Genomic DNA, 16,318 nt, shown 5'->3' with positions numbered 1-16,318 from the left:
GCTTACTTCCCCTTCTCTATCTCTTGTTCTGCTTTTTGATGGCTGAGAACAAGCTTTTAATGTCCTAATCTGTGGAAGGAAGTGATAGTGCTGGGTACCTTCCTCCTTTGAAGTGAGACATTGGGAGAGGCAGGTAGCTAATGAATAATCTGTAGGTAGGTAGCTAGTAGCACTTTGGCAGTCAGGCAAACCACACAGGTTAGCTATCTAGGAATCGGATGGTGTTGGGCATAGTTTTGGGAGAAGCTCCTGCATGAACTGATGGCCACAGGGCCCTGGGGGGGGGGGTCACTTTGCCATTTCTTGAGGGCTTCCCAGTGACAGATCAAAGTGCTTGCTTGGTGATGTATGTAATGATTGCTGTTTAGAACAGAATCTTTAATCTTCTCACCCACTTGTGTTTTGTATCTCATTAAAAGAGCTGCTTGCATTCAGCAAGAGAGGGATTGCTTGTCTCAAACATCTGGGAGAGAAGGACCCTTAGGAGGAGTGGAAGGCAGGGAACTTCACTCCTGGCAACTGCTCCATCGGGGTCCAGACCTGCTGGGAAGGGTTGGCAAGACCACCAAGCCGGGATGTATGTTGGCTTCCCTGAATAAAGAGTTACCGTATTTTTCGCTCCATAAAACAAACTTTTTTCTTCCTAAAAAGTAAGGGGAAATGTCTGTGCGTCTTATGGAGTGAATGCGTGGTCCCTGGAGCCAAATTGCCCAGGGGCAAAAAACAGATCATGCTTCTTTTTTTGAAAGAGGGAAGTGGGTGTTGAAACAAAGCCGTTGATTGTTTGCCAATCGGGGAGGGAGATAAGGGAGGCTAGGGATAAAGGAGGCTGCCTGGGAGGGGGGAGGTAAAAGCCCCTCAGGATTTTTGCATTGGGTCACCCCAAATTCACCATCAGATCACACAGCATGTCCATGGCTACAGCCTGCAGCAAAAGAAACACGCATCCACTGTTTCGTGGGGCCGCAATGGCACAAAAAATGTGGTTACAAAGCACGGATCCACATGGATCCTCAGGATTTTTGCATTGGGTCACCCCAAAGTCACTGTCAAATCACATGTCTATGGACACAGCATGAACCACAAAAATCATACATCCACTGTTTCATTCAGAATATATTTTTCCTTGATTTCCTCCTTTAAAAACAAGGCGCGTCTTATGGAGCGAAAAATACGGTGACTTCACTGATTACAGAGACCTGCTTCCTTTATTGCTGACTCCAGGGTGGGGGAAGCTACCAGGGTGGGGGAAGCTACTCTGAAGCGGTGGAAGAGCCCTCCCTGCATGAGACACACACCTGGCTTGGGAACTTTGGGGGGTCCACCTATAGCTCAGTATTGTCCGCACTGGCTGGCAGCAGTGACCTTCCAAGGTTTCAGGGACATGACATTTTGCAGTCCTGCCAGGAGAGGCCACCTTGGGGCTGTACCTGGGTGATTTTGGTGCATGGAGAATCGCAGAGGTGTAGAGTTGAAGGGGACCCCAATGGTAATAATAATATTATAATAATAATAATAATTCATTGTTTATACCCCGTCCATCTGGCCGGGTTTTCCTAGCCACTCTGGGGGGCTCCCACCAGAATATTAAAAACATGATAAAACATTAAAAGCTTCCCTGAACAGGGCTCCCTTCAGATGTCTTCTAAAAGTCAGATAGTTGTTTATTTCCTTGACATCTGGTGGGAGGGCGTTCCACAGGGCGGGCACCACCACTGAGAAGGCCCTCTGCCTGGTTCCCTGAAACCTCACTTCTTGCAGGGAGGGAACTGCCAGAAGGCCCTCGGACCTGGACCTCAGTGTCCGGGTTGAATGATAGGGGTGGAGACGCTCTTTCAGGTATACTGGACGGAGGCCGTTTAGGGCTTTCAAGGTCAGCACCAACACTTTGAATTGTGCTCAGAAACGTACTGGGAGCCAATGTAGGTCTTTCAGGACCTGTGTTACGTGGTCTCCCAGTCACCAGTCTAGCTGCCACATTCTGGATTAGTTGTAGTTTCCGGGTCACCTTCAAAGGTAGCCCCACATAGAGCGCATGGCAGTCGTCCAAGTGAGAGATAACCAGAGCATGCACCACTCTGGAGAGACAACGCAGGAATCCCTGCCTTCAGCCCTTTAATGACCAACTCTTCTTAAATCCAGAAAGCAGCTGACACACCAGATGTAAATGTACACCGACAGACAGAGAAACTTCTCTCAGTCATAGATAAACAACCGTCTCAGATATAATTAAGAAAAGGTGGCTTTTGCAGACCCAGTGCCCTGCAGGGCTCTTACATGGCTTTTGGGCAAAGTGTCCCCTCCTCATAAGTCACTCACCCCCATCTGGGTTCCCAGCAGCTGACAGCTTATCAGTCTCCTGATGTAGAAAGTGGCTTTTTCAGAGCATCAGAGGTTAACTCCATATCTCCAGAGTAAATCTGATAGCCGAGATTTATGCCTGGCTATCACCAATCACCACAAATACCAGATAGCTCAGTTGGTTAGAGCAGTGTTTCCCAACCTTTGGTCTCCAGCTGTTTATGGACTACAATTCCCATCATCCCTGACCACTGGGTCTTGCTAGCTAGGGATGATGGGAGTTGTAGTCCAAAAACAGCTGGAGGCCAAAGGTTGGGAAACACTGGGTTAGAGCGTGGTGCTGATAACACCAAGGTTGGAGGTTCAGTCCCTGTATGGGACAGCTGCATTGCAGGGGGTTGGACTAGATGATCCTCAGGATCCCCCCCACCTCTGCAATTCTATGATTCTATGATCATTGCCTCAGTCGGCACCTGCAAGCAAAAGACCTTTCAGTCCACTGTGTTCCCCACCTGGAAGCATGCCAGAATTGCTTGAGTCAAGAAAGTTTTAAATTATTAAGGGAGTTCTGAGTGCTAAGAATTTTTGTTTCCTTAAAAAACCCAAAACGTTTTCTCGACAAAAGTGTGGGAAAGGAATGTGTTTTGATAAGAGGCAATGCTGCGAAGATCTTAAGGTATGGCAAATATATCATTGGACATTCCACTCACTGTTGGCATTCTTCAGCAGACGTTTGATGAGCAAACACAGTGGATTAGATTTAAGGTTGATGAAATGGGGAATGAAAGCAGATCAGAGAAGGGTGGAAAGTGGAACTAGAGAGGACACAGAGACTTTGGAGAACAATATGGGTGAAGGATTGCCAGAAGAGGAGGGTGACATGATAAGAGCTGGAAGCAACAGAGGGTGAAATGGACTCCAGGGGTCAGCAAACTTTTTCAGCAGGGGGCCAGTCCACTGTCCCTCAGACCTTGTGGGGGGCCGGACTATATTTTGAAAAAAACAATGAATGAATTCCTATGCCCCACAAATAACCCAGAGATGCATTTTAAATAAAAGGACGCATTCTACTCATGTAAAAACACACTGATTCCCGGACCGTCCACGGGCCGGATTTAGAAGCTGATTGGGCTGGATCCAGCCCAGGAGCCTTAGTTTGCCTACCCATGGGATAAATCCTGCACTCAGATGTTTAGAGGAACGAAACAGCCAAATGGCAGAGCTGTGATGTTGGAGGAGTGGAATGAAGCCATGGATGGGCAGGTGAGAGTGAAAGGACTCTGTGTACAATTTGGGGTGAATCCAGAGGGGAAAAGCCATCCCACCTCTGGCGCTTTTCTCGCAAAAAGAATGGAAGAAGCGTAAACGGAAGCAGAAATTCTTTTTTAAAAACTAGGGTGAAAAACCACTGCAAATACAACAGGAAATTGGATTGGACGATATGGAACTGGGGTGCAAATTAATGAATACATAACAAGAAAGGAACTATGGGGTAATTTCTCAATATACAGTCACAGCAGAGAGACTCTTGCGCAGACAAAGATGGAAAGACTTGCTAGTGTTTAATATGGAGGGATGGCTGAGGAAGCTGTGTGTTTGATGAGAGGAAAAACTCTTCACAACCTAGAATCATAGAATCATAGAATCCTAGAGTTGGAATAGACCACAAGGGCCATCGAGTCCAACCCCCTGCCAAGCAGGAAACACCATCAGAGCACTCCTGACATATGGTTGTCAAGCCTCTGCTTAAAGACCTCCAAAGAAGGAGACTCCACCACACTCCTTGGCAGCAAATTCCACTGTCGAACAGCTCTTACTGTCAGGAAGTTCTTCCTCATGTTGAGGTGGAATCTTCTTTCTTGTAGTTTGGATCCATTGCTCCATGTCCGCTTCTCTGGAGCAGCAGAAAACAGCCTTTCTCCCTCCTCTATGTGACATCCTTTTATATATTTGAACATGGCTATCATATCACCCCTTAACCTCCTCTTCTCCAGGCTAAACATGCCCAGCTCCCTTAGCTGTTCCTCATAAGGCATCGTTTCCAGGCCTTTGACCATTTTGGTTGCCCTCCTCTGGACACGTTCCAGTTTGTCAGTGTCCTTCTTAAACTGTGGTGCCCAGAACTGGACACAGTACTCCAGGTGAGGTCTGACCAGAGCAGAATACAGTGGCACTCTTACTTCCCTTGATCTAGATGCTATACTCCTATTGATGCAGCCCAGAATTGCATTGGCTTTTTTAGCTGCCACGTCACACTGTTGGCTCATGTCAAGTTTGTGGTCAACCAAGACTCCTAGATCCTTTTCACATGTACTGCTCTCAAGCCAGGTGTCACCCATCTTGTATTTGTGCCTCTCCTTTTTTTTGCCCAAGTGCAATACTTTACATTTCTCCCTGTTAAAGTTCATCTTGTTTGTTTTGGCCCAGTTCTCTAATCTGTCAAGGTCGTTTTGGAGTGTGATCCTGTCCTCTGGGGTCTTAGCCACCCCTCCCAGTTTGGTGTCATCTGCAAATTTGATCAGGATGCCCTTGAGTCCATCATCCAAGTCGTTGATAAAGATGTTGAATAAGACCGGGCCCAAGACATCAGCTGCTTCATCCTTGTAATCCAGCACCCACATTATTTTTCATGACCAGGAAGCCTTCCTACCTCCACTCCCCCCTTAAAATTAACTCTCCATCCTTCTCCAGTCGCTGCGGTGATGGACAAAAGGGCATTTGTGAGTTGGGGCAAATGTATACTGTATCATGTGCTGTTGTCTTTGTCCATGGGGTATTCTTGGCAGGGATACTGGAGTGGCTCACCGGTTCCTGCTCCAGGTGGATCACGTTTGGTCAAAACTCTCCACTATGACCTGTCCATCTTGGGTGGCCCTGCACAGCATAGCTCATAGCTTCTCTGAGTTATTCAAGCCCCATCGCCACGGCAAGGCAGTGATCCATGAAGGATCATTGCTTCTTGGGAGAAAAGCAATGACAAACCTAGACAGCTTCTTAAACAGCAGAGACATCGCCTTGCCAACAAAGGTCTGTATAGTTAAAGCCATGGTTTTCCCAGTAGTGATGTATGGAAGTGAGAGCTGGACCATAAAGAAGGCTGATTGCCGAAGAATTGATGCTTTTGAATTATGGTGCTGGAGGAGACTCTTGAGAGTCCCATGGACTGCAAGAAGATCAAACCTCTCCATTCTGAAGGAAATCAGCCCTGAGTGCTCACTGGAAGGACAGATCCTGAAGCTGAGGCTCCAAGACTTTGGCCACCTCATGAGAAGAGAAGACTCCCTGGAAAAGACCCTGATGTTGGGAAAGATGGAGGGCACAAGGAGAAGGGGACGACGGAGGATGAGATGGTGGGACAGTGTTCTCGAAGCTACCAGCATGAGTTTGACCAAACTGGGGGAGGCAGTGGAAGACAGGAGGGCCTGGCGTGCTCTGGTCCAGGGGGTCACGAAGAGTCGGACACGACTAAACGACTCAACAACAATCATGTGCTGCATTACCCTTCCATCGCCACTAGGTGTCGCACAAGTCACAATTCCAGATCCTCTTCAACTTGAAGAGGAGACCTTTCTGCTAAAATCACGGAATCAGCCTTAAAACCTATAAGTAATTCTTTGCGGGGTGTGACATGCGTGAGTTGGCACCTGAGCCAAGAATAAAAGCACCTCTGGACCAGCCTCCTTAAATTACTTGCATCCTCAAGAAAGGAATTGAAAATAAAAGTGCCTGTACCATAATGCCACAAATATATGTTGTGGCCTCATTTGGAATACTGTGTCCTGCTCTGGTTGCCTCACTTCAAAAAGGATATCGCAGAGTTGGAAAAGGTCCATGAAAGAGCCCCCAAAACGATCGAGGGGAGGGAGAGACTTCCCTGGGAGAAAAGGTTGCAGCGTTCGGGGATTGTTAGTTTAGAAAAAAGGCGCGTGAGAGGCACGACGACAGAAGTTTCTAAAATTATTACTGTCATGGAGAAAGTGGAGAGAGGAAAGTTTTCCTCCCTCTCTCATAGCACTGGAACTCGTGGGCTGAGTGATGGAAGCTTTGGGACAGATAAAAGGAAGGGCTTCTTCACACAACAGCCAGTTAATCTGTGGAACTCCCCGCCACAGGAGGAGGCAATGATGGCCGCCAACTTGGATGGCTTTAAAAGAGGATCGGGCAAATTCATGGAGGAGGAGAGGGCTGTCGATGGTGTCAGGAGTTCAGCCTACACTCGAGTAGGACCCTGGCAGAGACACGTGCCCGACTGGCATGTTCCCTCCCTCCTGGTCGATCGTTCGGGAGCTTCAAAAGCTTTATTCTGCCTGAACATCACAGCGACCGATGCCAACAGACACCGGCACACTTAGGGATGCACAGAGTTTGCGCAGGATGCGCGTGCCAGACCTCAGCAACTCAGCATTTTGGCTAGTCTACTTTATTTACATATAAACACACAAGGAGCACTGCAACATGGCTCCCTCTCTCTCTAGCATCAGACAGCAAAGAGAGAAAGAACAAAGGACAATAGTCTCACTTCACAGGACACAGGAACACAAACATCCTGTCTCCGTCACTTCCCACTCGGTGGAGTCAAAACATATGCCATCATGTGATAGAGAACAATCCCATGACTGCAATCACGGAGCAGGAATTCTGACATCCTCCCCCAAGTCATGATCTGTGTTGCCCGACTGGCATGTTCCCTCTGCCAGGGTCCTACTCAAATGTAGGCTGAACTCCTGCAAACCATATACAGTGGTACCTTGGTTTAAGAACAGTCCTGTTTACGAACAATTCGGTTTACGAACTCTGCAAAACTGGAAGTAGTGTCACGGTTTGAGAACTTTACCTCGGTCTAAGAATGGAATCCGAATGGTGGAAGGGCACCGGGGGCGGGAGGCCTCATTAGGGAAAGCGAGCCTCGGTTTAAGAATGGATTCGTTTTAAGAACAGACTTCAGGAACGGATTAAGTTTGTAAACTGAGCTACCACTGTATGTGTTTTTACTCTGCTAGAAAAAGGCTTCACAGCCTGCTGATTTTTGTATTTCTCCCACACACATGCAGTAGGAGGTTTAAATGTCAGCATACAGATTTAACCCTCAGTCTGTCTCCCATATAATGTGGCTATCCAGTTCCATAGAATTCTAGAGTCTGGAGGGACCCCTAGAGATCATCTAGGCCAACCCTCTGCAACAGCTAAATAATTCTGGACAGGTGGCCATCTAGCCTCTGCTTAAAAACCTTCAAAGTAGGAGAGTCCGACCACCTTCTGAGATGTCTTTTTTCCTGCTTGGGCCAGACTCAGAAACTTACTCACACGATCTTCATTTCATTTCACTTTTAATTTGTGTAATAAGAATTCTAAGGTCTCAAATATAAATTACCGGTAAATGTACATAAATGTACAAGGCAAACACATACATAAGTACCGTATATATAAACCACATGTCTGAAATGGTACAGGAGAGCAATCCTGAAGCCATTTTGACTCTCCCAAATTGACCTCAAATATTTCTCTGCAAGGAGGAAGGAACTGGGAAGGCCTCTCCCTTGTCTTTTGCTTACCTGTCTTAAGGGCGTATTTGTGTGTGAATAGGGTGAGCCTGTGACCTGGATTCAGGGACTAAAGCATTTACCATCACAAAAGAATGGCCGGGCTGCCCAGGTAAAGCAATCAGCGACCATTATCAGGTATCCTGGCAGACAGGATTTCTGCTGTAGATGCCTCCTTCTGTGATGTATGTATGATGTTTTGGGGGGTGGTCTTGGGCTACAGAGTGGGCAATCTCAAAAGCCTATATAGGGGCTTGCGCATCGTTGTTCTGGGTCCTCCTCCGTCCTCCTGCGTGTGGGGGAGCACCCTGTTGCAACAGTTTAATAAAGATCAGGCTTATGAGCTGCTTTGCTTCTCAATGTTCTCAGGTTGGCCTCTGTTAATTTCTCCTACTGATGGGGAACCCACTTAAGGACTCTATACGGGTTCTTGGGTACCCCATAAGGGACAAAGGAGCAGGTTTTTCCCTATAACATTTGCATACCGTCTTTCTGCATTACCATAGGCAAGGCGACTTACAACAACAATCCGATCTTCTACTAGGGGATGTACCGTATTTTTCGCTCTATAAGACGGACCAGACCACAAGACACACCTAGTTTTTGGAGGAGGAAAACAAGAAAAAAAATATTCTGAATCTCAGAAGCCAGAACAGCAAGAGGGATCGCTGCGCAGTGAAAGCAGCCTGCATTCGCTCCATAAGACGCACACACATTTCCCCTTACTTTTTAGGAGGGAAAAAGTGAGTCTTATAGAGCAAAAAATACGGTATCTATTTCATTTTTAAAGCTGACAGTTCTTGGGAACTAGGCGTTTTTACAGGCACCACTGGATTCCTCCTACAAACTGCTCCCATTTCGCTGGTCCTGAGTCACAGGAGAGCAGTTTAAAGGTTACTGCAATATGGAGGATAATCTCTTCGTCTTGGGAAATTATCTCAGGGAGATTCCTCCTTTTGCGCAGGGAGCCTGGCATCTGGGCCGGCCAGAAAGGATAATTCAGCTCCCGGTAGCTGAGTCATCGTCTCAGCCGTTTGCTGCCATTGTTTCCTGGGCTCTGACTTTCCCTAATCTCTGCCTTTTGTGCAAAGCCTTTTCCAATCTCGTGTTCGCAGCTCCAGAACCTGTTGACTGATATGCAAAGTTTGGGGGGTGTGTGCGGAAGTGATCAAATAGCAGCACAGGAAAAAGGTGGGGGGGGCAGAGATTGGATGTTCACTCCTCTGTCTGGTTGTTGTTTTGTTACTTTCAAGTTGCAAATGAATCAGCTATAAAAAAAAGAGAACACGAAAATAATAACATCAACAATGACAACAACAGGTTGGTAGAACAGGAGTCTCTTATTAATTTCAGGGTCGTGGGTTTGAGTCCCACTTTTTCGGCAAAAGATTCCTGCACTGCAGGGGGCTGGACTAGATGACCCCATGGGACCCCTTCCAACTCTACAGTTCTCTTATTCTGTCACCAATACAGGGGGAAATAACCCCATGTTAAAGCTATGGTTTCCCTAGTAGTGATGTATGGAAGTGAGAGCTGGACCATAAAGAAGGCTGATCGCCGAAGAATGGATGCTTTTGAATTCTGGTGCTGGAGGAGACTCTGGAGAGTCCCATGGACTGCAAGAAGATCCAACCTCTCCATTCTGAAGGAAATCAGCCCTGAGTGCTCACTGGAAGGACAGATCCTGAAGCTGAGGCTCCAGTACTTTGGCCACCTCATGAGAAGAGAAGACTCCCTGGAAAAGACCCTGATGTTGGGGAAGATGGAGGGCACAAGGAGAAGGGGGCGACAGAGGACGAGATGGTTGGACGGTGTTCTTGAAGCTACCAGCATGAGTTTGACCAAACTGTGGGAGGCAGTGGAAGACAGGAGTGCCTGGCATGCTCTGGTCCAGGGGGTCACGAAGAGTCAGACACGACTAAACCACAACAACAACCCCTTCTCAGCAAGCGGTGTGGCTGGACCAATGGTGATGTAGTGGTTAGAACTCTGGACTACAACCTGGGAAGGGCCAGGGTTTGAATCCCCACTGAGCCATGAAGCTCACTGGGTGAGCTCTGGTCAGTCAGCCCGGCCTACCTCACAGGGCTGTTGCGGGAGTTAAATGAGGACTAGGACCTGGGGAGGGAGGAGGGTTCGAATCCCCACTGAGCCATGAAGCCGACTGGGTGACTTTGGGGGGCTGGCCCCCTGCATTGCAGCCTAACCTCTAAACCACAGGGGTCTTGTGGGGATTAAATGAGGAGGAACCAGGAAGAACATTCTGAGGCTAAGAGTTGTTTGACAGTGGAAAGGACCCCTGGGAGGTGCAGCATTCTTCTTCCTTTGAGGTTTTTGAGCAGAGGTTGGGTGGGCGTCTGTTTAGCTGAGATTCTTGCGTTGGAGGTGGTTGGGCGAGAGGACCCTCAAGTCATCTAGACCAGGTTTCCTGGGGGGCCACAGGATATTCCAAGGGGACCACATGTGAAAATCGTGTAAATGAGGGGCCACAGAACGAGGTGAGGGAAGTGAGAAGTGAAGAAGAAAAACCCCTGAAAGTCTGGCTCTCTGCTTGGCCAATGCCCAGTGGATAAGGGGGCCTAACACTCCTTTTTGCCACATGCGTTTTCCTGGAGCAGTCTTGGTTTGTGTCCCGTGGGAGAGGGTGATTGCTGAGGCTCCCGTTTCGACCAGTGGAGCCCGTGATCCAGGACCTCCAGGTCAGGTAAGTGTGGTGGTGGGTGGCAATGGGTAGAGCTGGAGCTGCTTGTTGCTGCCGCCAGTGCTGGGCCCGGTGGCAGCCTGGGCCTGACTCTGCAACCCACCCCAGCGCCTAGTGGATCAGGGCCTTCGGATGTTGTCGAGGGTCGCAGGGCCTAGCTGATTGGGTTTGTCTGGTTAGGGAGCAGGTTTTTGCCAGGAGAGGGGGAACCTCATATCTGTGTTGATTTTTACTTATTCCGGGGGGGCAACTGCCCCCCTGCCCACGCCCATGGAGGGGGGCACAGGAAGGAAACAAGGTTGGAAGGGAGCCATGGTCGAAAACCTTCCCCTCCTGGGATTCGAGGCAGCACCGGCCTCCCCCATTTGGAAGAAAAGTGATGTTCTCCCCATCTTTTTTAAAAAAGGGGGGGGGGAGCTCCCATTCAACCATCAAGCCCAGTGTCTAAAATGGCCTTGATTTCTGCACTGCATTTTTCAACTCTGCAAATCCAAGTCTATGATTCCAAGCCCTGGTGGGCACACCTTCACTGGAGATTTCCAAGCCACCTGCCAGGTAAGATCCTCACAGAATTCTAGCCCAATGGTTGCCATTAATTTGATTTGAATTGATTTTAGAATGAATTGATTTTAGAATGCTGTGTTACTTTTATTGTTCTTAGCCGCTCTGAGCCCGGCTTCGGCTGGGGAGGGCGGGATATAAATAAAATATTACTATTAAGCTGTGACTCCTAAAATATTACTATTAAGCTGTGATTGCTTGGGGGGTTGGATTAGATGACCCTTGGAGGTGTCCCTTCAAACTCTCCACATTCTTTGACCTGAGTGACCCACGGGTGGAGCCCGCCTGCCCTACCGGGGCTGCTTCCATCCTGCTGTCTCTTCTCAGCTTATTTCCCTCCCCCGCCCCCCAGCGCTTTTAAAATAAACAAGCAAACATGGTCTGAGCACAACAGGCCCCTGCGAAGGACGCCCCCCCCCGCCCCCGCCCCCGCTAAATCCTGCAAAGGCAGCTCCGGAGCGATAAGAAGAAGTTATTCGTCACGGAGCGAAAACCGCCGCGTCTGACGGCGTGTCCCTTTGAACGAGGCGCTGGGAGGCGAGAGGATGAAGCGAGGGCCGGGGGGCGGGCGGGATCTGCGCAGGAGCAACGGGGCACCGCGCTGCCCCCCCCCCCCGCTTTGAAGAGACTCCTCCGAGTCGGGGGGGGGGGGGACGACGCGCGGAGAGGCTTTCGCGAAAGGTGCCTGCGATGGCGTCATAGAGGGCAGGGAGATTAATTGCCAATCAAAGCCCCGGGATGAGCTCGGCACGACAGCCCAGAGGGAGGCAGAGAGAAAGAAGGGGGGGGGGGGAGACAGAAAGACCTGTTGCTGCCTCTGCTGCTGAGAGCAGGGGCACCCAGAGGACAGCAGCAGGACCCCAGCAAAGTCTCTTAGCTAAAGGAGGAGGAGACAAGATGTCTCTGCAGCGATGCTTCTAGGGACCAGTTGCTAGAAGCCGCAGGAGGGGAGAAAAGGCTCTTGCGCTCGGATCCTGCCCCAGGGTCTCCCCATTTGTGGCATCTACAGTAAGGTTACCAGACGTCCCCGTTTCCCGGGGACAGTCACCGGATTTACAAATCAGTCCCCATACAAAATCCATTGAAGTTGAAAAGTGTCCCCGGAATCATTGACAAAAATCTGGTAACCTTAATCTAGAGGATACTGGACTAGGTGGGTGTCCCTCCCCCAGGGGCTGATGCAGCAGGCTGGACCCAGCTAGGGTCGCCCGGGTTCAGGACAGGCAAGAGAGGAAGTCAGGCAGTGCAAAGTTAATCTCTGGAACTCCCTTGCACAGCAGACAGGTGGGCAACCAGCCCCAGGTGGCTTTGCAAGGGGGTTAGACAAATGCAGAGAGCAGGGGAGGGCTATGAATGGGCAATTAATGGTTGCTAGGCGTTGACAAAGGTCCGTATAGTTGAAGCTGTGGTTTTCCCAGTCGTGATGTATGGAAGTGAGAGCTGGACCATAAAGAAGGCTGATCGCCGAAGAATGGATGCTTTTGAATTCTGGTGCTGGAGGAGACTTTTGAGAGTCCCATGGACTGCAAGAAGATCAAACCTATCCATTCTGAAGGAAATCAGCCTTGAGTGCTCACTGGAAGGACAGATCCTGAAGCTGAGGCTCCAAGACTTTGGCCACCTCATGAGAAGAGAAGACTCCCTGGAAAAGCCCCTGATGTTGGGAAAGATGGAGGGCACAAGGAGAAGGGGACGACAGAGGACGAGATGGTGGGACAGTGTTCTCAAAGCTACCAGCATGAGTTTGGCCAAACTGTGGAAGGCAGTGGAAGACAGAAGTGCCTGGCGTGCTCTGGTCCATGGGGTCATGAAGAGGCGGACATGACTCAACAACAACAACCATTGATAGCGATGTCTCATACAAGGAGCACGAGGAAGACTGGTGCGCTCAGAACCTCCTTCCGGGAGGCCTCTGACTGGTGTTGCTGGGAGCAGGCTTTGAAAGCCACAGTCTCTTTCCTTTCTTAACAAATTAGTTTTCATTAAAGATTTTTTTTTGTGATCATAGAATCATAGAGGGACCACGAGGGTCATCTAGTCCAACCTCCTGCAATGTCCAGCCTTTTGCCCAGTGTGGGGCTTGAACCCACAGCCCTGAGATTAAGAGCCTCATGCTCTACCAACTGAGCTATCCCGGGACACAAAGCAAACAAATAAATAAGGAAAAGCACATGCAGCATCTCCACTTCCCGTTAATGAGACACTATTGTCATAGACATTGGGGTGGACGAGAGGGGCGAGAGGGTTGAGGGGGCAGGTCCTTCATTTATACAGTCATTTGTTTTCAATGACAGCGGCGCACAGTAGGAGCATGAAAACTAGGCACAGGAAGGACCGATCAGGAGTGGACACAGCCAAGTGGTACCCAAATGTGCAGGGAAACTGCATTGCCAGAAAAGTTGACCGACCTTACAGGGACCAGCAAAGGAACCAAAGAACCGTAGAACTGTAGAGCTGGAAGGGGTCGCAAGGGTCATCTAGTCCAACCCCCTGCAGTGCTCGAACCCATGACCCTGGGATTAAGCATCTCATGCTCTATCAACGGAGGCTATTTGCATGGTTCCCCTTTATCGCATACACAGCACAACAGGGCAATCACCTACCGGGCCCCCTCAACAGCATGCAAATCAACATGGCTAATCTGACCAAACAACAACAACAACAATAATATAATTTATTATTTGTACCCTGCCCATCTGGCTGGGTTTCCCCAGCCTCTCTGGGCGGCTTCCAACAAAGATTAAAAATAAATAATAATAATAATAATAATAATAATAATAATAATAATAATAATTTTTATTTATATTCCGCCCTCCCCAGCCGAAGCCGGGCTCAGGGCAGCTAACAACAATCAAATAATCAAACAGTCAAATAATCACACATTCTAAAAATATTTCATTATAAAAATTAATTAAAATCAAATTGATGGCAACCGATTAGGCGAAATTCTGTGCAGGTTGCCAGAGGAGGGAGTCAGGCTGCGCCCTGACCAAAGGCCTGGTGGAACAACTCTGTCTTGCAGGCCCTGCGGAAAGATGTCAGGTCCCGCAGGGCCCTAGTCTCTTGTGACAGAGCGTTCCACCAGATTGGAGCCGCAGCCGAGAAGGCCCTGGCTCTAGTTGAGGCCAGCCTAACCTCTGAGGCCTGGGACCTTGAGGATGTTATTATTTGCAGACCGTAGGTTTCTCTGTGGGGCATACCAGGAGAGGCGGTCCCGTAGGTACGAGGGTCCTAGTTCGTATAGGGCTTTAAAGGTTAAAACCAGCACCTTAAACCTGATCCTGTACTCCACCGGGAGCCAGTGCAGCTGGTATAGCACCGGATGAATGTGATCTCGCAGCGAAGACCCCATAAGGAGTCTCGCCGCGGCATTCTGCACCCGCTGGAGTTTCTGGGTCAGTCTCAAGGGCAGCCCCACGTAGAGCGAGTTACAATAATCCAGTCTGGAGGTGACTGTCGCGTGGATCACAGTGGCAAGGTCAGGGCGAGAGAGATAAGGGGCCAACTGCTTAGCTTGGCGGAGATGAAAAAATGTCACACAAAAACTTCCCTGAACAGGGCTGCCTTCAGATGTCTTCTAAATGTCAGGTAGTTGTTTATCTCTTTGACATCTGGTGGGAGGGCGTTCCACAGGGCGGGCGCCACCACCGAGAAGGCCCTCTGCCTGGTTCCCTGTAGCTTTGCTTCTCACAATGAGGGAACCACCAGAAGGCCCTCGGAGCTGGACCTCAGTGTCTGGGCAGAACGATGGGGGTGGAGACGCTCCTTCAGGGATACTGGGCCTTTGAGGCCGTTTAGGGCTTTCAAGGTCAGCACCAACACTTTGAATTGTGATCAGAAATGTACTGGGAGCCAACATCCTCACACATGCAAGGAAACCACACAGCGACCAGCCAGGCAGTGGAGCCTCCAACTCCCCACTCCCCCAAGCCGTGGTCTTTGTGCTCTAAGTCAGGGTTGGCCAAGTTGCCTGTTCCCACAGCCACAAACTGGCCTTTTCTAGGCCACACAACCTGGGATGGAATCCAAGCCAAGTCATTTCCCAGCACCTGTCGCTCTTGGGGTTAAGCCCTGGGGCCCCCGTCCCAGAGCAGCAAGTGCCACAGGCGAGTCTTTTGCTTGCCTGCTCATTCGGCTGCTCACGAGAGGCAGTGTGGCTCTGTGGTTAGAGTGTTGGACTAGGACCAGGGTTCGAATCTCCGTTCAGCCATGAAGCTCACTTTGGGCCAGTCACTGCCTCTCAGTCCTACCTACCTCACAGGGTGGTTGTGGGGATTAAATGAGGGGGGGGGACCATGTGGGCTGCCTTGAGTTCCTTGGAGGGAAAGGTGAGATATGCATGCAATAAGAAAATTAAATGGGCCACAGGGGCTGAGGGCCTTCGCTGAATCCACCAGACTCCCCATTTTGCTTGCAATTGTCTCACCGCCATGGAAGGAGAGGGGTTGTTTGCCATCTCCCCACACGGCCAAAGCAGCATCAATGCTTCCCCTGCCACAAAGCCATTAGAGACAGCGATGCTTTCTCATCTTGGGAGTTGCCAGTCAAGCCTGGTCATGCGCTTCTTCTGTGGGATTTCCCGTCAAACTCACAAATGCACGATTGCCAGACAGGCACACGAGGAGCTGACGCTCATAGAGTTCCTGAATCAATATAGAAAGGACTGTGTGAGGCCACTTCCTTGATGCTTTGGTGGGAATGTCTAACAAAGGAGATAATTTTATGTACTTCCTTCCTGCCTGATCTCTCTCTCTCTTCTTTCAAGCCAGCGATGTGAGCAGACGCACATGCCTGGGTTCTACCCAGGGCCCAGACTCCATTTTGGAAACTAATTTTGTCTTTTGTAACTTTTTTCACCAACATACTACTTTCATGCATTTGCTGCCTGCACTGAAATGTAAGTAAAACCTTTGTTTAACTTACAAAAATGTGTCCTTCATTTGTAGCAACAAGGACAAAGAGGACCACAAATAAATGGGGATAAAATGTGTAATTTCTAGCTTCCAGTAAGCTGCAAAAGGGCATAAGTGTTCTTACTCTGCTACAAGGGCTTCATAGTCTGTTAACTCTCCTTCCTTGGAAGTTTTTATGCAGAGGTTGGATGGCCATCTGTCATGGAAACGTTAGCTGTGATTCCTGCATCTAGAGAGAAGTTTTGCTCCACCTCACATAACACAAAAACCCATGGACATCCAGCTCAGCTGAATGCTGGAGG

At 49.3% G+C, this 16,318-nt stretch overlaps 1 protein-coding gene across 5 annotated transcripts in view; it reads right to left on the bottom strand.

Annotated features, from left to right (window-relative positions):
- Positions 1-448: 448 nt before the first annotated feature.
- The window catches only part of LOC114582471 (uncharacterized), a 45,394-nt gene continuing 29,524 nt past the window's right edge, over positions 449-16,318 (bottom strand). For all 5 annotated transcript variants that reach the window (XM_077916717.1, XM_077916716.1, XM_077916715.1 and 2 more), the window contains one exon: positions 449-9,109. In XM_077916717.1, the coding sequence (XP_077772843.1) occupies positions 4,011-4,922 (912 nt within the window). In that variant the 5' untranslated portion in view covers positions 4,923-9,109 and the 3' untranslated portion in view covers positions 449-4,010. The remainder of the gene's footprint in view (positions 9,110-16,318) is intronic.

Source organism: Podarcis muralis, chromosome 13, assembly GCF_964188315.1.
Source record: "Podarcis muralis chromosome 13, rPodMur119.hap1.1, whole genome shotgun sequence".
NCBI lineage: Eukaryota > Metazoa > Chordata > Lepidosauria > Squamata > Lacertidae > Podarcis > Podarcis muralis.
The sequence above is the reverse complement of the archived record's forward strand: the minus strand, read 5'-3'. Positions and strand labels throughout refer to the sequence as shown.